We start from the raw sequence: 23,253 nt of genomic DNA, 5'->3' as shown, positions 1-23,253 counted from the left end.
TGAGCTAAATTTCACACTTCATGACAGCCCTCATGGCTGATCACTAGGTGGCACTTTTGATTTTCATCTTCTGCACAGAATAAGTCATAATCCTAAACTTGTTGGTTTTACAGACTCATATTGGGATGTTCCATTGATGATAGAAAATCGACATTTAGATATTTTTTCAATTTGGAATCCAGTGCAGTCACATGGACTTGCGACAAGCAAATGGCGGTGACTCATTCCTTGACAAAAGTTGAGTATCAAGGAACAGTTAAGGCATCTTATGAGGCAATTTAGCTTCAAGATATGCTTTCAGACATACAAATCTCTCAAGCAAGACCTACTCCCCTCTATTGTGACAATCAACGAGTGCTCAAGTTGGCCAAGAATCCAGTTTTCCACAAGAGAACCAAGCATGTTAACCTTCATTATCATTTCATCTGACAGTTGGTTGAAGATGGATCAGTTCAATTGTATCTTCCAACTGCAGATTAGACAGCAAATATTTTCACCAGGACCCAAAGCTTGGACAAGCTTGTAAAATTCAAGGGGAAACTTGGTATGACTGACAAATTGACCATTAAGGGAGGGTACTAAAATAGAATCATAATATGATTCTTATTCCTTATTTAATATTCAAAATTGTACATGTGTACTTTCTAATATTACGATTGTTTCAAAATAGAAACATCATCTTTGTACAACTATAAATGAATACTTGTCCATTCCATTAATTCAATCAATATGTATACCATTACTTTCATAATATGGCACTGATTTGTATTGATTACATGCCATATACGTTGCCATCGGTCAAACCAAGATGGGAATATGTTTATAAGGCTAGTTTGTATTCTTATAAGGCAAACTCTGAATCCTTTTCTCCCCTACTGCTGAGCCATTTGTAATGCAATCAAGGAAAAATCAAGCTTTTATCTCAATATATCTCTTGCTCTCGCCCTAAGCATCTAAGAATCCTTACCACTGCTGCCACTGGGATAATCAAATGCCAGAGCCTACAAACTAGATTCCTTTGCATAATCAAATGTGTTAACTTGGTTGTCTTTAGGCAGAGGGTAGAAAAAGATCCTGAACGTTTTCCATATTGAGAACATCCTCAAATAGTGGGACTTGTTCTCCACCATTGCAAGAACCCTTCCTAATTCAGACACAACATTTCTTCATAGACCACACATATATCGCATAGACATTTGGTCAAACACTTTGCTTGCTACCTGTGTCTCTCATTTCTCTGGATTGCACTTATGGTTTTTTGTTTTCATAATAGAAATAGAGATAATAACACCGTGTACTTTGTGTTTTCAATTACATACACATTCAGAATGGCTACCATGCTGCTTCAGACAGTATATAAACTTACATAACCAAGATTGCAGAATAGAAATCGCAACTGAGAACACATCTTTAGCTGCTAGAATATGCAATCTTTGTTCCAAGATAACACCACCATTCACATACAAAATAATGATCATTGCAATAGAAATATCAGTGATAATGAATGCAATATTTATGCATCTGGAAATGGCTGACTGTCTGTCTATTGATTCTACAATGCCCTAACTGTATGGCTCAGGAAGACTTCCCTATTTCTAGAGACTCAGTAGCATGGGAGCTGAATCCACAGCATCCACAATGTGAACAGACATTGCCTGGTCCGACTGTTCAAACACCTGATAACCCCAGTTATGATGGCTGTGAATATAATACAGCCCCTGTATACTCCGTGTGGCTTCTGGGAGTTTGACGGAATATCACAAATATAACCCGGTGAATATAGAATTCTAAAGGCAAGGGTTAGCAGTGCCATATAAACTTGACTCACTTGGAATGCCTTTGAACCAACATAAACTCCTGCAAATATTAATGTGACTTCTTTATTCTATCAATGGTATGAGCCGCAAAAATAAACAGTTCTGACAGCAGAAATATAACATGCTACACCCTTAGTTGTCCAAAATAATATTGTTTCTTGGATTATTTCAATAGGTCACTATCCGAAGGGTATTAATTCTCAACTTTGTATTGCTGAAAACAGTTCAACAGTTCAATGATATAAATAATCAAACAGTCAAGCAATGTTGATTTAGCATGGAACCTCAGCACTTCACAATATCAATTTATCAATATTGGACTAATGGCAAATATAACCCTTATTTCTCCCAAAGAAGTTATCTAAATATTAATCACACACCTTTGAAATGAATGGGCCAGTGCTGTCATATAATGACAGACTTTAATATGTGCCAACCTTAATAGAATCATCCCAAATGAAATTGGGACCTGCAAATCATTTGCTGATTATGTTCAGAAATATTCGGAATATGATATAAACCTTCAATAAACTCACATCAAAAATATATCTCATTAACCTTTATTATTATTTCTGAAAAGCTTACATATTTGTCTTCAGAAGAAGGCTTCACAATTATAGCCCAGATGCAGACTCTGTCGTGAATCAAACACTTGGAAAGAGCTAGGTTTCCGTCCAACTCTTTTTCAATCTTCTACAGGTTTGCATCTTCAAAGATACAATTTGATGCAAGCATCAACATTTCAGTTCAACATAAAATCCATAAGCATCTCAAATGACCTTCTTAGACCTGCTTTTATAGCTTCCCCAAAAGGTTCCTCCCTCTTCCTCAGGCCATGTGAGATAAGAAGTTGTATTTTATTTAATTCAATTAATGACTAATAAATCGTCCTTTTGAATTAAAATTTATTTTCAAAAACTTGATAACTTAATTTTGTTAGTGGCACTTGAGGAAAAATCTGGAACGTTACAACCATACATCCGGTCCCTCCACCATGACATATTTCTCCACCCAAAGTTGTTTCAGGTATTTCTCATCTAGATTCCATATAAGATTTTCCTATTTTTATACCCCATGGAGTGATTTATCCACAGTTATAGTTCCATAATTTAAAAGAACAGGGCACTGGGCCTTGGATCAAACATCAAAATTGAATGAATGAAAAATACATACATACATATATATATATATATGCTTCATTCATGTGCACATTTATCTCTATAAGAACAATACATATAATACAATTTTATTTTTTCATGAAATTTGACCCATATATATTTTCAAGTCATCTCAAGATAAAAATACAAGGCAATGTGACCTGCAAAGCACACGAAGACCTACAAGAATTTGCTAGTAGTTGGAGGAATGTTGAACATTCACTAGTTTGAGAATTTGACCTCCTAACATCTTTCTTCATTGGTAAAGCTTTTGAAACATGCATTGACTTGTAAATAACCCTAATCTTGAAATCTAATCAATGTAAGATAAACAGAATTACAACCCAATCATAATAAATGTGTTAACTATAGAAGGATTTCACAAGAATTTCACTTAGTACTAAAAATTATGGGTGATTAAACGTTTATTTTTAAGTCATCTCAAGATGACCTTGACCAGTATTCATTTACTCTGAAAAAATTTTATTTCTGCATATGTAATGGTTATTAACTTACAATTATAACGCAAGGGTACTTGGCACACAAACAACTCTAAGCATTTGTTAGCAGCTACAGGTATGGCGACTTTAAGATTTTCATCCTCTAGCCTCTTTTCCCATTGTTAAAAAGGTTTGTGCCTTACAAGTCACCCTTTGCAATTCTAATCTAAGTACAACCCAAACATGCATGTGTATATTATTTTCCTTCAGGATTACTGAATAAAAATCTGAGAACACAAACACTATTAACTTCTTCAATATATAGGGGCAAACCTTGCTCTTCTTCATCAAGAGATGCATCCTCATCGTCATCAATGTCAACCACCTCCACAGCAGCATTGTCATTCTCCAAAGCATCAAGGCGAGCAAGCATAGCCTGCCATAATAGTTGAAGTAGTTTATTAAATCTTGTCAGTTTGAAAAGAAATTTATATGCCTGTTACAGATTGCATGCTCATTAACATCAGTAATTGACCAAAAAATGTTCAATACAAAATATAATACATGGTGAAAATATAATTTGTGGCGAGGAGATTTCAAGTGGCAACAAACAAGCTATAACATAGTTTTCTGGATTAAACATTACTTTTTCACATCAACAAAATGAGAAATGTATTGCACTTAATACAGAAAACTATATTAAAATAGTATGGACTGTGAAAATTAGATCCCTTCAACAAACAAATTCTCATTTTTAGTCACAATTTAAACATTGAATGTTGAATGTACAACCAAGAGTTTGGTTGTCATGTAGATATGTCGTATGTCAAAAGACAGCAATGTGCAAAAAGGTCAAGAAGCATCAGAAGAATGTTTACAGTTTAATCCAGAAAATATCTTACAATAATATGGACTACGGAAATTTAGGAGTGAAAAAACTAGATGTAAGTGTTAGAAAGTAAAGTCCAAGATAACTAGGGAGGGGGGGAAGGGGGGGAGGAGGGGTGAATCAATTATGCAAATAAAACAATTCTCAATATCCTTATTGATTCTTAAATATGTAAACAACAGATGTAACAACTACAGAAAGATAACCATGCACAACAACACCAAATATGTTAACTAGGGAAACCCTTGATTAGAGGGAAAACTCTAGTGGGAATGATGCCAACAAAATGATGTACTAATATAAAAGTTTCTTGTTAGAGGATAGACCCTATTAGGAGTCAATGAAATACAATCAATACATATGAGTCCCTGTTAGGAGATTTCAACTCTTAGGAGTTGAAAGGAAAACCATTGAACACATTATCCAAATAGCCTTTGTACTATTCCTTCTGAATAATACAATGTGAAACAAAAATTGTCCAACCAGTAACTTATCTTGCCAAATGCAGGTCCTTGTAAGCTCACCGTGCCTCAACCGCACCAAACTCTGTTGTAATCTTCACAAATTCACATACCAAGCTCGCACAAAGATATAACCACATATCATTACAAACGATCTCACTGATGATTTCAACCAAGAAAAACATCTTTCCTTTATACTAAGTCCTAAAACAAATTATTGAGTCGGCCTTGAGGCTTTCCCAATTTACAATAATAATATAGGACCATCTTAAGATATTACAATACATATTACATTACAATTTTACAGTTTATCCAAGATTACACACAAACTGTCGGCTCACAGTCTTCATAACTTTTCACTCGATGATCCTCAGATTATGCCCTTTGAACCAAAGCATCTCTAACATGTCTCCAACCTTTGTCTCAGTCCACTTAAGCCAATTCCATCTCTGTGAGAAGATAGAATCAAAATAACAGTACTTGCTTTCTAGAAACACTATCTGAAAGCTGCCTTTACTAAAATCTTCATAACTTTGTCCAGTCTTCATATTTTTGTGCGCGCTCTTAACTGTAGCATCTAGACATACTGTGGAACATAACCTCAAGTGCGCATAAGCTCATCTTTAATCCTCGAACCGCGTCAAATGCTTCTATCTCCGTAACTCTGCCAGTCTTTATAGAATAACCAGTATGTTGACATCAATGACAAACACTGTCATAATTGCAACACATAAGCTCTGAATCATGTCTCCAACAATGCTAATATACTCCCCCATAGGAATATCATTAGCATTCGTGCTAACAATCTCCCGCTTTTGCATTGATGGCAACATAGATGAAAAACATTTAAGTTCCAAGAATACCAAATAAACTTCTTCCTCATTTTCCTTTGCTCCCCCATTTGTGCTGCTAGTGAATTTCATATCTCATGCATAAGAAAGGTGTTAATCTCCCCTATACATCAGCATCAATCAAATCAAATACACATCTCTCCCAAACACACAATACTTATCTCTCCCCAAACATACATATCAAAGGAAGTTTTTTATGTACATATCTCTCCCCCATTGACATCAATGACAAAGGTATCATTATGTCAACTCTCAAAGTTCAATCATTTCCAAAACAATATGTTCAAGCTCCACTGTCCAAAGACGTTATAGAATACCAATACCAAGAGTCCTCAATTACTCAGCTCAAGCACAGATACTCCCACATAGAGGAAGCATCAAGCATTCAGTCCAGATAAAGAAATAGTGCTCTGCTACCAGCTAGACTGATGCAATCTCTACATCAACTACTCTGAAGTAGGTTGGGGCATAACCCCAAACATACCTCTCAGATACTCAAATGTGTCCTTAGCCAAAAGTTTTGTGAATATATTTTCTATTTTCTCTTTTGTGCTGACATATTTCAATGTGATCTTTTTTCTGCAACTTTCTCTCTCAAAAAGTGATACTTAATAGATATATGCTTTGTCTTTGAATGTAATACTGGATTTTTTGACATACTTACAATACTTGTGTTATCACAATGTATGATAACAGCTTCAGTGAATTCTATCCCAATGTCTTTCAACATTTGCTTCATCCAAATAATCTGATTATAATTGTTTGTTACTGCTACATACTTTGCTTCTGTTGTACTCTGTGAAATGCAATCTTGCTTCTTGCTCAGCCAAGAAACCAATCTTCCACCCAAGAAGAATGCTCCACCACTGGTGCTCTTTATGTCATCTACACTTCTTGCCCAATCCGCATCACTGTATGAACATAAAGTGAAATCATGTTATCTGTCATACCATAATCCATAATTAGGTGTGCCTTTCAAATATTTGAAAAAAAAAATTTAATGTTGCAATTTGCCAATCATAAATCTGTACTTTTTTTGTTCAACACTAGGGTATTCATCTTCGCTAGATAACTTACATCTAGTTACCATAGGTGTTCTAACAAGTTTATAACTTTCCAATTCAAATCTTTTTAGCAAATATTTAAAATACTTCGTTTGTGATATAAAAATGCAATCATTGTTCTGTAAAATCTGCAATCCCAAGAAGTATTTCATCTCTCAAATCATTTCTTCATTTCTTCTGAAAATACCTTGCTTCATCATTACCTCCAAAAATAATGTCATCCACAAGTACTACAACAATCAGTAATCCTTTATCATTCTTTCTCAGATATAAATTACTATCAGCATTACCTTTCACAAATCCCAAATTTGTCAAGTATTTATCCAATCTTGCATACCAAGCTCTAGGTGCTTGTTTTAGTCCATACAGTGTCTTTTTCAATCTGCAAACCATATCATCTTTATCTGTCAAAGGAAAACCATCAGGTTGTTCAATGTATACCTCTTCTTCTAGTTCCTCATTTAGAAAAGTTGATTTGACATCCATCTAATCAACTTTAAAGTTCTTGTTAGCTGCATATGCGAAAAACATTCTTACTGCCTTTAATCTAGCAACAAATGCAAAAGTTTCGTCAAAATCAATTCCTTGTTGTTAATAACCTTTACATACTAATCTTGCTTTGTTTCTTACAACTTCACCTTGTTCATTCATCTTGTTTTTAAATACCCATTTAGTTTCAATAACATTCTTATCTTTAAGTCTAGGAACCAATTCCCAAGTCTTGTTCTTTTCAATCTGATCTAAATCTTCTTTCATCGCTTTTATCCAATAATCATCTTTACATGCTTCATTAACATTTTTAGCTTCAACTTGAGAAATTAAACACAATTCTTTATTTATTTTTTTCCTTGTCATAACTCCTTTGTCTTTACTCCGAATGGTTTGTTCAAGGATAATTCTTTGCCACATTCATGTTAGGTGTCACTTGTTCAATTCTGACTTCTGTTCTTGGTTCTGATCTATGTTCTTCTCTTAATTCAGTCTACAAATCAGTGTCAATTTCATAAAATAGTCCCTGCTCAACATTTTGCCTATTAGTTCTTGGATTACTTTCTTCATTAGAATTATGATCAAGTATCCTTCCTAGAATTCTAAACTTTTCATCAACTCTCACATTAGCACTCTCAACAATAGTCTTTGATCTCTGATTAAAACATCTATATGCTTTGCTTTTCAATGAATATCCAAGAAACATTCTTTCATCACTTTTAGAATCGAACTTTCCAATGTCGTCATCCTTTTTTAAATAGCATTTACTTCTAAAGATTCTAAAATACTTCATAGTAGGTGCATGTCCAAACCAAAGTTCATAGGGGGTTTTACCAGTGCCTTGTCTGATCTGCACTCTATTCTTAGTATATATTGTTGTATTTACTGCTTCTCTCCAAAAGAAATGTGATACATTGCTTTCCAACATCATTGCTATTGTTGCTTTAGTCACTGATCTGTTTCTCCTTTCTGCTATCACATTCTGCTCAAGTGTCTTAAGGGCTGAAAGTAGTCTCTTTATACCATTGTCTTCACAAAAGTTGTTGAACTCATTTGAGATAAATTCTCCTCTATCAGATCTCAAGCATTTAATCTTCAAACCAGATTCATTCTCAACTCTACTCTTAAATATCTTGAATTTCTCAAAAGCTTCAGATTTTTCTCTAGTCTTTGTAGGACCACTCATATCTGTGTGCACAATCTCCAATTTCTCTTAAGTAGTAAACTTTTTGCTTGGAAATGAACTTTTGTTTTGTTTTGCCATCACACATTCTTTACACATCATGTTAGTGAGATTCACAATTCACAATTTTATCAAAATTGATATGACACAATCCCTTAGCCATAGCCAACTGTCATCCAACTTAGCAACTAGACATGTCATTTCAATAGAATTCAATTGAAATACATTACCTCTTGTTCTTGTACGAGTACCAATCAAAGTGTCATTTTTATCCTTGATAATACAAGTCTTCTTTGTGAACTGCAACTGATATCCCTTATCAAAAAGTTGTCCAACACTCAAAAGATTATATTTCAAACCATCCACAAAGTAAACATCCTCAGTGTTAGTTTTTCCATCAAGTATAATAGATCCTTCCCCTTTTATGTGACATGTATTATTTCCAACTTTGACTATTCCACCATTATAAATATTGAATTCAACAATTTTGTTCTTATCTCCTGTCATGTGATGGGAACAACCACTATCTATAATCCATTCAGACTTTTCTTTTTAACTTGTGATACTAATGCTCTTTCCTCTTTTATTTCTTCTTTTATTTCTTCTTTTTAGGGCTCTCTTCTTTAATAACAACAAATTCAATTTCATCATCTTCCTCATTATCACTATCGTTTAGGAAGTCTACCATTTTGAAATCAAATTCAACATCCTCATTAACATAAAGCAATCCTTAAGTAATCTTGACTTGTACAGATTATTGGAATTAAACTTTTATCTCTTTTAGGACATTTAGAGGAATAATGACCAAATTCTTTACATGTCCAACAAACAAGAATGTTGTTACCTTTAGGTTCTCTCTTCATAAGTTGGGCAAGTACTTCAATCTTCTTGTCTTCTTCATCCCTTGTTCGGCTACTACTAGCATAGTCTCCACTTATACTAGCACTTCTTGTCAACATAGGTTTGTCTCTTTGTACGCTGAAAGCAGTCTCCACTCTAGGCAATTCTCCACTTTGTTTCATCCACATCTCATATTTCTACAATCTCACAAAAAGAGTCTCTTCTAAAGTTAGGTGTGCAATGAATAACATGTTCAATCATCTATGTTGTTTGCTTATAAGCAGGTGACAAGGTCTTCAATATTTTCCATACAACTTCATCTTCTGACTTTTCTCTTCCACAATTCTTTATTCCTGTAACTATCTCTATTATTCTAGAAAAATATCCACTTATGGTTTCATCTTCCAACATCTTAGCATCTTGAAATAAACATATCCAACTCTGTCGTCTAGCCTTCTTAGCATGTTTATCGCCCTCAAATGTAATTAGTAAAGCATTCCAAATCTCATGAGCAAGTCTTAAGATTTCACCTCTCCATATTCAGTTTCAAGAAGAGTTGATAGCAGTTCTTCTCTAGCAAGCATATTCTGCATGAATAGATCTTTCTCTACTTCCTGACAACCCTCAAGTTTGTCTTCTTCAATCACAGTGTTAGGCTTTACAATAACCAACCAATATTCCGAACCCATGCATAGCAGGTGTAACTTCATCTTTTCTTTCCAGCTGTCATAGTTAACTCCATCAAACTTTGGACTATCTTTCCTGAAATGTGCCATAGATCTCTTTAAGCGGTTAAGTTTTTCCTTCAAGAACCTGAAGCTCTAATACCAATTTTTAGAAAGTAAAGTCCACCAAGATAACTGAGAGGAGGGGTAGGGGTGGGGGGAGAATCAATTATGCATTTAAAACAACTCTCAATATCCTTATTGATCCTAAAACATGTAAACAATAGATGTAACAACCATAGAAAGATAACCATGCACAATAACACCAGATATGTTAACTAGGGAAAGCTTTGATCAGAGAGAAAACCCTAGTGGGAATGATGCCCACAAAATGATGTACTAATATAAAAGTTCCTTAATAGAGGATAGACCCTTTTAGGAGTCAATGAAATACAATCAGTACACGAGTCCCTGTTAGGATTCTTTGAATCCTTGTTAGTTGACTTTGAATCCCTGTTAGGAGATTTCAACTCTTAGGAGTTGTGCCAGCCCTATTTGGTGTTCAAAGTAAGACCGTTGAACCCACTATCCAAATAGCTTGTGTGTCATTCCTTCTGAATAATACAATGTGAAACAACAGTTGTCCAACCAGCAACTTGTCTTGTCAAATACAGTTCCTTGTAAGCTCACTATGCCTCAACCGCACCAAACTCTCCTCCAATCTTCACAAATTCGCATACCAAGCTTGCACAAGGATATAACCACATATCATTACAAATGATCTCACTAATGATTACAACCAAGAAAACATCTTTCCTCTATACCAAGTCCTAAAAACAAATTATTGAGTCAGCCTTGAGGCTTTCCCAATTTACAATAATAATATAGGACCATCGTAAGATATTACAATACACATTACATTACAATTTTACACTTTATCCAAGATTACACACAAACTGTCAGCTCACAGTCTTCATAACTTTTCACTCAATGATCTTCAGATTATGCCCTCTGAACCAAGGCATCTCTAGCACGTCTTCAACCTTTGTCTCAATCCGCTTAAGGCAATTCCATCTCTGTGAGAAGATAGAATCAAAATAGCAGCACTCGCTTTCCAGAAACACTGTCTAAAAGTTGTCTTCACTAAAATCTTCATAACTTTGTCTAGTCTTCATATTTTTGTACGTGCTCTTAACTATAGCATCTAGACATACTGTAAAACATGACCTCAAGTGCACATAAGCTCATCTTTAATCCTCAAACCGCACCAAATGATTCTACCTCTATAACTCTATCAAACTTTACAAAATAACCCCTATGTTAACATCAATGACAAACACTGTCATGAATGCAACACATAAGCTCTAAATCATGTCTCCAACAATGCTAATATACTCCCCCATAGGAATATCATCACCATTCATGCTAACAATAAGTACTAGTCATTATAAACAATGAAAGTTCAACCAAGAGTTTGGTTCTCATGCAGACACATCATACATCAAACACAATTCTGTGCAAAATGATAAAATGTCACAAAAGAATGTACTCACCAAGAAGAAACTAAGTTAATATCACTTTTGAATTACAATCAGCTTTGTACAAAAGTTTGCACTTGCAAAGCATGTCATTCTATATTACTGAATTGCCTTTAACATAGAATTTGTCATTAGTGTGAACTCAAATTGGAATCCATCTTGTTTTGAACATATGCTACAATTCAATCCCAACACAATTTAGTTTTGATAAATACATCCTCAGAGTTACCATTCTCTTTTTCTAGATCATTTGACAAACTTTCAACATGTCAACAATACCTATACTTTATGTCAAGCCATCTAGATGCTATTTTTGGGGAAATGGAGTGCAATTTCTAGGGCAGAACACCTTTGGGTCTTCCTTTAAGAATTTCATGATTAACCCTAGCAAGATCAAAGCAACAGTTGACTGGTCAACTCTAGATAATACTAGAGCTCTTAAAGGATTGTTGAGCCTTGCAAACTACAAAGAGCTTATTGCGGATTATGGATACTTTACATGTCTTGTAATAGAACTATTAACAAAGATAATTGTGCGGGAATCACTGACGCAATTCCAGCATTTAAGGCCCTAAAACAAGCCACGTGTATTACTAAAATTCTCAATAAACTCGATTTCAGTAAATTTGCAATGCAATGTTTCTAACAATGTATTGAAACTATTTAATACCAAATGGCTAGCTCATAGCATTAAACAGCCAACAAATGAAATTGAGATATGCCAAAAAGAACATGTGGGTTATACTTCACAAATCATGTAGATAAGTAATGTCCTTACCTAATGAAAAATGCTTCAAAAAATTATAATAAATCATGAAAGAGTAATTGGAATGACTTTCTTCAAAGATGCAACAAAAAGGAGGCTTTAAACTATAGATTTGTCACTTTAATATTATGCTTAAGGGAGGAAAAATGTAACAATACATAAAATTTTCCAGGGAAAAGGTAGGTGTAGTCACTTCTTTGCAAAATTTTGGTCCTCGAACTAGCCTTGGTTGATGTGGCAAAACTGAAATGGCACCAAGACTCCTTGACGAGGCATATATTCACAAGATTTGACCATACCTGCAATCATCCAAAAAGTTCATATGCAAAGTTTCTAGTATTCTCAAAATTAGTATTAGAACATTATAATGTTTCTTTAATAGTCATCTTAGTTAGTCTTTAGTTTATTAAGTAATTTTTATTTATGTCTTTAGTTTGCGATTGTTTCTTTTAGAAACATCATCTTTGTAAATCTCTATAAGGAGCTTTCATCTCCTTTGTTTAATACAACTACAACAACATCGATTTACCATAACATGGTATCATAGCAAGCCAATGGGATTTCATAAAATTTGACAAAAAAAAATTTAAAAATTCAAGCCTCTTTTTTATTTGTATATTTTTCCAAACATTTGTTATTTTGACTTTTTGAAATAAAAATTTGTGTAGGTATTTTACGAAATTTGTGATTTGTCTTTGAAGATTTTTGCTAAAATTACAAGCTTAGTTGAGGATTTTGAATGCGTGTTTTCTTGATTTGAGCGAAAGTCTAATTTTTGAAGGTTGCATGTATTTGCATGTGAGTTGCATGTGTTGGTTTACCATGCAAAGTCTCATGTTTTGCCACATGAAGATTTTTCTAATGGGTTTTCATAATTTTTTCTCTTAAAAAGTACTTGATAGGTTTTCATTTCTTGTTTAAAAAAAATCCAATTCTATAATTCGCAAAGTTGCATGAGATTCATTTTCAAGAGCACGTGATATACTGAGAGCGGGGGGTGAATTAGTATAATAACAAATTTGCCAATTTAAAACTTTTATCCAAACAATTAACATAAACTGCTGAAATTAACAATTATGCACATGAACACATTAACACAATGTTTTACATGGAAGCCCAATACGGGAGAAAACCATGAAAAATAAATGATTTCTTATATAAACTATTATTTTACAATGTTTTGTAGGCTACGACCTACTAGAGGCTCCAACCCCTAAGTTTATGAGCACCAACTTGCTAGAACCTCCAACTCCCACACTTCGCAAGCACCAACCTACTGTAAGCTCCTCCCACACTTGTCTTTGTGAGCATCAACCCACTGCACACAAACTGTCCTTCCACCTTGATAATGTTGCTAACTCAACTAATGATGGATATTTTGCTTGCACAAATATTCTTCTCCAATTTGATATTTATATCTGCATATACTTCTCTTCTATATTTTTCTTTAACAAATCTATAATTCTTTTCTTTTATTTATCTAAAAGCATATTGTCTTCAAAGCATACTCTTCTCATACATTGTCTATCACCATACATCTGATACTTTCAATTTTATAAATAACAGATTACTATATATATATATATATATATATTTCTGATATATTCAGCACCTTTTTAATATTCCACTGCCTTTTTATATTCCTTTCCAGTGCTTAATCTTTTGTATTTTTATCTTCATTATTTTCTTGAGACACTTCACATTTTTCTTTTATTCTGCTATCCTCCACACACTTCAACTTCATTTCAAACCACACACACACATATAGATATATATATGTCAGAGGTGTCCCTTTTTAAATGAGTTGCAACACTTCACAAATCTCATTGTATAATCTGATCGCAGCCTTTCATAGATCATTTAGTTTATGTCTAATCACTCCTTTAATACTCATATTCTTCTATTAGTCTTGATGGTAAATTCGACTTCATCTTCTGGAAGTGATACATACATCTGCGTGGCTGCTGAAAATGATTTGTATTGGGCACACTCTGACATTCTTCCATCACCGATGATATAGCACGTGATTTACTTCAGTCATATTTGTTTGCACGGTGGATAGTTACAAGGTATCACTTGAACATTATTTTTCTTCTGCCTTCAAACTTTATCATCTGCGTGATTTAGATTCCATCAATCCTTGTTCTTCCACAATATATGATGCCTTCCTTAAATACCGATGCTCACTACATGTCTTGGACTCCCGATAATGTATCTGCGGACTTCATATGACTCCTCCTTGCCATGTCTTTTGCCCTCTCTATATTGCCTGAATCTTTGCATAACTCTGAATAAGCATTGGCTGGATGCTAGACAATGTAGACACCTAAGTCTGATTACATCATTTAAGTAATCCTATTTAGTCATCTCCTAAGGCATCATTAATTGCGTGAGATTCATTTTTAAGAGCACATGATATACTGAGAGGGGGGGGTGAATCAGTATAATAACAAATTTGCCAATTTAAAACTTTTATCCAAACAATTAACATCAACTGCTGAAATTAACAATTATGCACATTAACACATTAACACAATGTTTTACATGGAAACCCAATATGGGAGAAAACCATGACAAATAAATGATTTCTTATATAAGCTGTTCTTTTACAATGTTTTGTAGGCTATGACCTACTAGAGGCTCCAACCCCTAAGTTTATGAGCACCAACTCACTAGAACCTCCAACTCCCACACTTCGCAAGCACCGACCTACTGTAAGCTCCTACTCCCACACTTGTTTTTGTGAGCATCAACCCACTGCACACAAACTGTCCTTCCACCTTGCTAATGTTGCTAACTCAACTAATGATGGATATTTTGCTTGCACAAATATTCTTCTCCAATTTGATATTTATATTTGCATATACTTCTCTTCTATATTTTTCTTTAACAAATCTATAATTCTTTTCTTTTCTTTATCTAAAAGCTTATTGTCTTCAAAGCATACTCTTCTCAAACATTGTCTATCACCATATATCTGATACTTTCAATTTTATAAATGACAGATTACTAAATATATGTATTGATATACATATATATATTTCTTATATATTCAGCACCTTTTTAATATTCCACTGCCTTTTTATATTCCTCTCCACTACTTAATCTTCTGTATTTTTATCTTCATTAGTTTCTTGACACAGTTCACATTTTTCTTTTATTCTTATATCCTCCACACACTTCAACTTCATTTCAAACCATATATATATGTATATGTCGGAGGTGTCCCTTTTTAAATGAGTTGCAACACTTCACAAATCTCATTCTATCTGATCGCAGCCTTTCATAGATCATTTAGTTTATGTCTAATCACTCCTTTAATACTCATATTCTTCTATTACTCTTGATGGTAAATTTGACTTCATCTTCTGGAAGTGATACACACATCTGCGTGGCTACTGAAAATGATTTGTATTGGGCACACTGACATTCTTCCATCGCCGATGATATAGCATGTGATTTACTTCAGTCATATTTGTTTGCACGGTGGATAGTTACAAGGTATCACTTGAACATTATTTTTCTTCTGCCTTCAAACTTTATCATCTGCATGATTTAGATTCCATCAATCCTTGTTCTTCCACAATATATGATGCCTTCCTTAAATACTAATGCTCACTACATGTCTTGGACTCCCGATAATGTATCTGCAGACTTCATATGGCTCCTCCTTGCCATGTCTTTTGCCCTCTCTATATTGCTTGAATCTTTACTTAACTCTGAATAAGCATTGGCTGGATGCTATTCAATGTAGACATCTAAGTCTGATTACATCATTTAAGTAATCCTATTTAGTCATCTCCTAAGGCATCATTAATTAAGTATTTAATATTTAATTAATTTATTGTCATCCCTTAGTTAATTAATCAATTAAATTATAGTCCAATTGATAAATTTAAATAAAAATCCAAAGCCTAATTATCAATTATATCCCTATTCTCCTATTAAATTAAATAATTGCACTATGCCTATTTTATTTAATTCCACATCTCCTTTTATTTAATTAATTATTTAATAAATCAATCCCTAACCCCTAACTATTCCTAAATCCCTATTATTTGTTAAATCCAACCAATTCACCCATGCTAATCCTATTTAACCAACTATTTAAACCCACTTGCATCCTAATCCCCCCTCTAATCCAAGCTTAATCCTCACCCTAATCATGTGCACAACTTTAATCCTAGATTAAGAATTCCTAAGCCAAACCAAAGTCAAACCCCTCTTACACCCCCACCCACATCCATTAAATGCTCTTATAGAGAATTAATGGCTTCTTACACATCTCTTACATGCTCTTACATCCCTCTTACACACACCATCCCCCTCATAACTCCTTTGTCCTCTCACTTTCCCTTTATTTTCCCCATCCTCTCACATTCCCTCTCAAGGCTATGGATTTAAGAAAGCACAATCCATGTGCTTCCCTCTCCTTGCATCCTAGCCATGCCTCACCTTTGCATCTTGACCCTCCGTCCTCACATCCTTGGCCTATAAATGAAACCCTCTCCCCTCACAATCCATATCCACTTTTATGCTAATGTTATAATGTTATTTTGGGAGCTTAAATACTACCAAAATACCCTTATAATGGCAAAATCTATCCACACTTGCATTTCCATTCACCATCCATTGAAGGCTTGAGCACCACTTGAGCATACATTTCCATCACTTGGACAAATCCTCTTCAACTTCGAGCTACTTGGAGGAGTGAGGTTTGCATTTCTTTTGTTATTTTGATTTCTTGTTGAAGGTCTTCTCATAGGTGTTAATCTTGTTTGTTTTGTTGAATGATTTGTCTAATCTTAGTATTCCATTGGCAATAACAATCTTGGGTTCTACATTTTGGCACACCCAGTGGGACCCCACAATGGGTTATTCATTCATCCATTTCAATCTGTTTTGCTTGCATACTAATGATCTAACGTTTGTTGTGGTTTGAGTGTGTTGCAAGGTGTTTTTGTTGATTGTGCATGTTAGGAAATGCATTCGGGAGGAAACAACGCATTTTGGTGATGTTAAAAAACACTTAAAAACATCCTTTCTTCCTAGGCGGAATTTTCCTGGGTCGTTTCATCGCATTCAACACTTTTTGCAACTCATTTGCACTCTATTATCACGCATCTGACTAATTTTGTAGCGCATCTGCTATATCATGTGACGCATTTAACTAGTTCAATAGCACATTTAACTAGTTTAGTAGCGCATTTGACTGTTTTAATAGCGCATTTAACATATCATGTAGCGCATTTGCTAGTGAAAACAGCACATTTGCCAATTAAAAGAATGCATCTAACTATCAAAACAGCGCATTTGATTATTCTTATAGCACATCTAATCATTCTTATAGCGCATCTGCTTAAACATTAAATGTTCATAGTTTGTCTACACCAGAAGGCTAACTAATTGTTTTTGCACATCTAATAGTTGTTTTAGCGCTTTTGAAACTTGTTTTTGTGCATCTAATAGGTGAATTAGCGCATCTGATAGTTGTTTTGGCGCATTTGATTAATTCTGGTTGTAGCACCTGGTGAAGTACTCTACAGTGCTTTTGCTTTTTGTTCTAGCACATATGCTCTGTATTTCAGCACATTGACATATTTTTGTAGCGCATATGTTGTTTTCTATAGCACATTTACAAAATTGCAGTGTTACACCAGCGTGGGGGTGCAGTGGTGCGAGGCAATGTCGAGACGAGTTTTGGTGCGGGAAAAAAAGGGCCTCAATTTGGGGACGGCGAGGGATGGTGGGGGTACGACAGCAAGGGTGCGAGAAGGGGGGAGCGGGGGGGAAGTTGCATAGTATACATCTATGACTTGAAATGCTAATTATGAAATGATACTTCAATATAATATACCAAATTTAGTTGAACAATGAATATAGAAAACTGAAATGTGATTCAAGAACCACATGTTCAAACTTCATAACCATTGACCATTGAACTTAGCAACATACTGATAATAAGTTGTAAAATTAATAACATCAAAGTTTCAAACATAATGATAATGATAAATAAATTTAAAAAATCATACATAGTACAATGAAATAATACATCATGACCATATCAAATGAGTACAATCTACAAAATGTCAATGATGAGAATGTAAGGGTGGGAGCTCTCTAATCATCCCCTAAAATGAAGTCCTTGTTACTAGAACTCTAGACTACTTTATGGGTAAGACGATCTTTAAAAACTTTAAAATTTTGACTTGTCAACATGGGTGCTTGATGCACCCCACGCGTCCCCTAGAAGCACCCAGTGCGCACCCGAGACGCACCCCCCAGACCCGCCCCCCAGACCCGCGCACCCGTCGTGTGCGCGAAAGAGTACGGCCGCAATACGATGTCGCTCCGGCGATGCGCAGGTGCGCGAGGGACTTGCACCCGGGTGTAACATCCAGATTTTCTAGGTCTAATTTAACATCTAACATAAGCATAAAATACAGTTATAACTTCGATTTCATAAGAAGGCAGTTACATCATTCAGGTTCATATGAAGAAGATTTACAGTTAAAGTCAGTTAAATAAAAATTTCTTAACTAAATACTTGAAATACCTTCTAATGAAATTATTTCAGAAAATTGAAATCACATACCTCGAAAAATTGAGACTGAAGATCATATAAGTATGCTTCTTCGGTTTATTTAGGGTTTCTGATACCGCTTTACCACTTAGGGCTTCCGCGACCACAAATTCAATTTTGGGCTTCCGCGACCACGGATCTTATCTAGGGTTTTTCGCGGCGACGGATTCAATTTAGGGCTTCCGCAACCACGAATTCAACTAGGGCTTTTGATACCATGGATTCAGTTAGGGCTTCCAATACCACTGTATCAATTAAGGTTCCAGCTGTCACACAATCAATTAGGGCTTCGGATTTCTTTTCCTTCCAATTGCTTATCTATGACAATTTCTCAAGATTAGATAATTATTTATATTCAATATTCATTTATATGAAAGTAAAATAATGATAACAATGAAATACTTCAATTTAATCTTACCTTCTCATAAACAAAAATGATAATACCTATTTCCGATAAACAATTGATTGCATGGCTCATCTCTGTCTGACGCATATACAACATCTTGAGAGAGGTGAAACATTGCCAGGGGCTTAACCACCCAACCTCGGACCACAATATATATCCCCACACGATCTCTAACGAGATTGGCCCTCCCTACCCGGAATTGACAGGGATCATCTTACCATTCACTGGACTTTCTAATAATTAACTCACCGTACAACTTGGCAGTAGGAGATCACCATAACAGGAATTTGCATGAGCTATTAATTCATAATAAAAGATAAATAATGAAATGTCCTAACTGATACTGGTTCATATTATTGATGATTCCTTTCTCACGCCTCATCACCCCTCTTCTGGCTACACAGCTGGGTGAGTCCCAGGTACCCGAAATTCTTAGAGTAGACAGCTCTATCATTTATTCAAGAAGTTTACATACATTCATCATTTCACATTCTGTGATTATATTCTTTGAAGATCATGAAATTGACATCATTATTCACAACAAACTTCATGAGTGGTACATGCATGAGCTTATGCATTGTTTATATTATTATTTTAATATCCTTTGTGTTTGCAGTTATCTCTACATCTCACCATTCTCAGGCCATCAAGCCAGTGATTCCTTGGTGCCTTTAGATTTTTTCCACATGGATACTTTACACCTTCTATACCCTATACTGGCATTTATGCCGGGTGAAATCCTTGGTGTACTATTTTTCAGTATCTCATTACCCTTTATTTGTAATATATCAAAATGCATTTGATTACCATCAGAAATAATAACATTCTGGCCATTGATCTTACATGAATCAGAGAAATCTCATATTTGGATGTGTATTTAAATAAAGGAAACACCAGACTTGTGTATAAATCAGAATAACACCAAGGGAAATTGAATGTTCTACAAGATATTTGACAGACTTGAGCATTAGTTATTGACAGTCTATCACAAGGTAAAACAATTGCTTGCAAAGGTCACAACAGATTTTTTTAAAGAACACAATAAACTTGGAGAGATTATGACCGGCTTTTATCATTGTATTATATCGCAACTAAGAAAGTGGCAAACTTTTAAATGGAATACGATATGCATCAAGCACAGATCGATGTCACACAGGAAGAACGACACACTTTGCAGAGTAAAAACAAAGAACTTATATACAGCTCGAGTCTTATGGCCGACTCAGAATTCATAATAGCAATGGAAAGTAACACGAGTTTTAAAGGTAGACTCTTACGTGACTTTTTGCCACTAATGCCTGAGAAGTGTCTGTGTCTGATAATCCCATCTCTCTTGCTTAGAGACCCGCAGTAGATGAAATTGGGTCGCTGTAAAATAAAAGACTGGCCATGAACTCTCTTACGGCAGGTAGAGAGACTTGATCCTTGCTTGGCTGTGGACAAGGAGATACAAGTGCAGTAGGAAAAGAATGAGATCATTATCTAAAACTAAGCTTGCAGTTTCCTTCTTATGTTGGAAGCCATGAGTCCCCAATCCATCTGAATAAAAATGATGAAAAGAATGAGTCCGAGCACTCGGAAAGCTTCTAATATAAAGATGATCTTGGCTAATCGACTTCCAGCAGTTACAAGAAACCATCTCAAAGCCTATCAAATCAATTTTTTTTTTTTTAAAGAAATAAAGTTGAAAAATAACTATACAATTCAAATTGTCAACAATTAAATCAATCTCCATGCCAAGTGCTATCGTTAAAAAGCAAAGAATATTTGATCGAAAAGAATAGAGTTAGAAAGTTATAATTCAAGAATTATAATAATTGAAATGTTATTATAATTCGAACGTTATTAAAATCTTATATGTATAAGCAACATTACTTATTAAATTATAACAGTGCCAAATCATTGATCATTTATAAACAATTATTAAAAATACTACAACAAAAGATAATTTAAAATCCTTTAATATACGTTTAATATTTATCCCAATTATTTTAATTAAATTATTAAATAACTCATGCAAGTCCCGCAGATGTATTCTGGCTAGGTCCTTTACCCGTCTGCCCAGTGATGGTGATGCCCTGCCTAATTCTTTTCTGACAATGCTTCCACCCCTTTGGCATGCTCCCTGCAAGAATTTTCTCCGTAATTTAAATTATAAATTATATAATCATAAATAATCATAACAATTAACCTTTCATCCTAATTTCATGGATTGGCGATTAACGATCAACTAACATGTCATCTACACTTGAAATCATAACGACCAACTTATCATTTCGCCAGATTATATCAAATTAAACTGTCAACTGACTTCATGCGAACCTCCACGGTTATATTTCAAACTAGGTCAAAAATTGGGATGTAACACCGGGACATATGCACACTCGGTGCACCAAGTTTTTACTCCGCGCACCCGGTTAACAATGCAAAATTGCAAAATCTTAAGAATCTAATTGTGTGTTTTATCTCTTGCAGGTTGAGGAGCATTCTACTAATGTTGGGTGCAGGTTTTTGGTTAAATTTTTAAGTTTATTTAAAGAATGTTTAATCATGGAATGAACTTGTATGTTTAACGATGGAATGAACTCACATCTCAATTTGGGTTTAACAAATCGATCAAAGTCAATCTTGAATGCTTAAAGGAAATCAACAAACAATTTTTTCAATGGAATGCATGATTAAAAAATAAACACAATCTTGAATGCCAAGGATCAAAGAACCATTGCTATGATTCACACTTCAAATTTGGGCATAAAACACTTTAACTCAATCTTGAATGCTTAAAAATCAATAAACATTGCAAATTGACACACTTCAACTTTAGGGCTTAAAAAGAATTCATCCAATCTCAAATGCTATAAAGGAAAAACCTTCTTATTCCCTCCTCTTCAAAGCTTTCATGACTCGATTTACTTTTCATGACTCGATTTACTTTGTTGACCATCACCGTCAAGTTGGAAAGAACCTTGTGTGATAATCACGAGTGTCTTCAAATCATAGATAGAAAACCTAAAAGCTTCAAGTGAAATGAAACATGTGTTTTATGTGTTTTAAGATGTGTTTTTCAACACATCTTTGAGCTATCTTTTATTTATGCAAAGTAGAACCATTTAAATACGTGACGAATGTATCGAAAGTTGTTAGCAAGATCACTTGCAACAACCTAGGAGTGCTTCTAGCGAGTTCATCATCCTCTAGGAAGCGTGTCCCCTTTGGATAGAAGCTCAAACCAGTAAACCCTTCTGGCCAATATCTAAATAAAAAAAAAGGTAAACTTCTTTGTTCCATCAAGCAAGTTCGGGCGGTGGGTTTCTGGGGGTAGCCTGAGGTGAGAAAACTTTCCCACAATTTCAGCATGTCCAGAATAGATTCTTAAGTGAATCACGTACATAACAACTGATTGGCTGACTCCACAGATCTAATTACAAACCAACTTAACAGCTACACTTTTATCCTTGTTGTGTTACTCATGGTGCAAGAGAATATAAGGCTTCTTTTTAGTCACCTAACATATGTGTTTTCCCTAGCAGAGGCATAAGGCTACTTAGGTTTCATCTCCAAGAGCCGTTGTCCCCGTAGAAGGGGGGCTTCTATTTGTCACACCTTTAAGTATCATTGACGTGTAGGTTTGTCGATCAACTCTTGTATCGACTCACCTCTTCGATTAGAGGGAAATATCGCACTAGATCCAGAAAATATCAAGATGGGCATCTCCCGGTAAGCCTAATGAGTAACACATTGAAACCAAATTGGCCATAGGGATAAAGTGGGCTTGGACTGTCTTATTTGTGAAATGACCTTGTAAAAAACATTTGTAAAACATACACATTGGTTACTATCAAATCCCTTTGCTAAAGAGATCACTTGTCTGTCTCTCTCAAAGTTGTTTTGTCCTTTAAGAGATTTTTTGCTCACAATACACCATATCTATTTACCAAAGAGTCTTATGCTTGTCATTTCAAAATGGTTGTTAGCAAGTCCATTCACAACAACCCTAAGTCTAGTTTGCTCCACTTTATATCTTGTATCATCCATTGATAGAAATCATTTGTTGCCCACTTAAACTCGTTTGTTATCCAAAGATTCATGTTTTCCAACCCAAGT

The 23,253-nt window shown here is 34.7% G+C and overlaps 1 protein-coding gene across 2 annotated transcripts in view; it reads right to left on the bottom strand.

Annotated features, from left to right (window-relative positions):
- SEF (HIT-type Zinc finger family protein) overlaps positions 1-23,253 on the bottom strand; it is an 81,484-nt gene that overhangs the window by 28,222 nt on the left and 30,009 nt on the right. For both annotated transcript variants that reach the window (XM_089819161.1, XM_089819162.1), the window contains exon 3: positions 3,748-3,850. In XM_089819161.1, the coding sequence (XP_089675287.1) occupies positions 3,748-3,850 (103 nt within the window). The remainder of the gene's footprint in view (positions 1-3,747; positions 3,851-23,253) is intronic.

Source organism: Cupressus sempervirens, chromosome 3, assembly GCF_028749045.1.
Source record: "Cupressus sempervirens isolate cs-2001-9-10 chromosome 3, ASM2874904v1, whole genome shotgun sequence".
Classification (NCBI taxonomy): domain Eukaryota; kingdom Viridiplantae; phylum Streptophyta; class Pinopsida; order Cupressales; family Cupressaceae; genus Cupressus; species Cupressus sempervirens.
The sequence above is the reverse complement of the archived record's forward strand: the minus strand, read 5'-3'. Positions and strand labels throughout refer to the sequence as shown.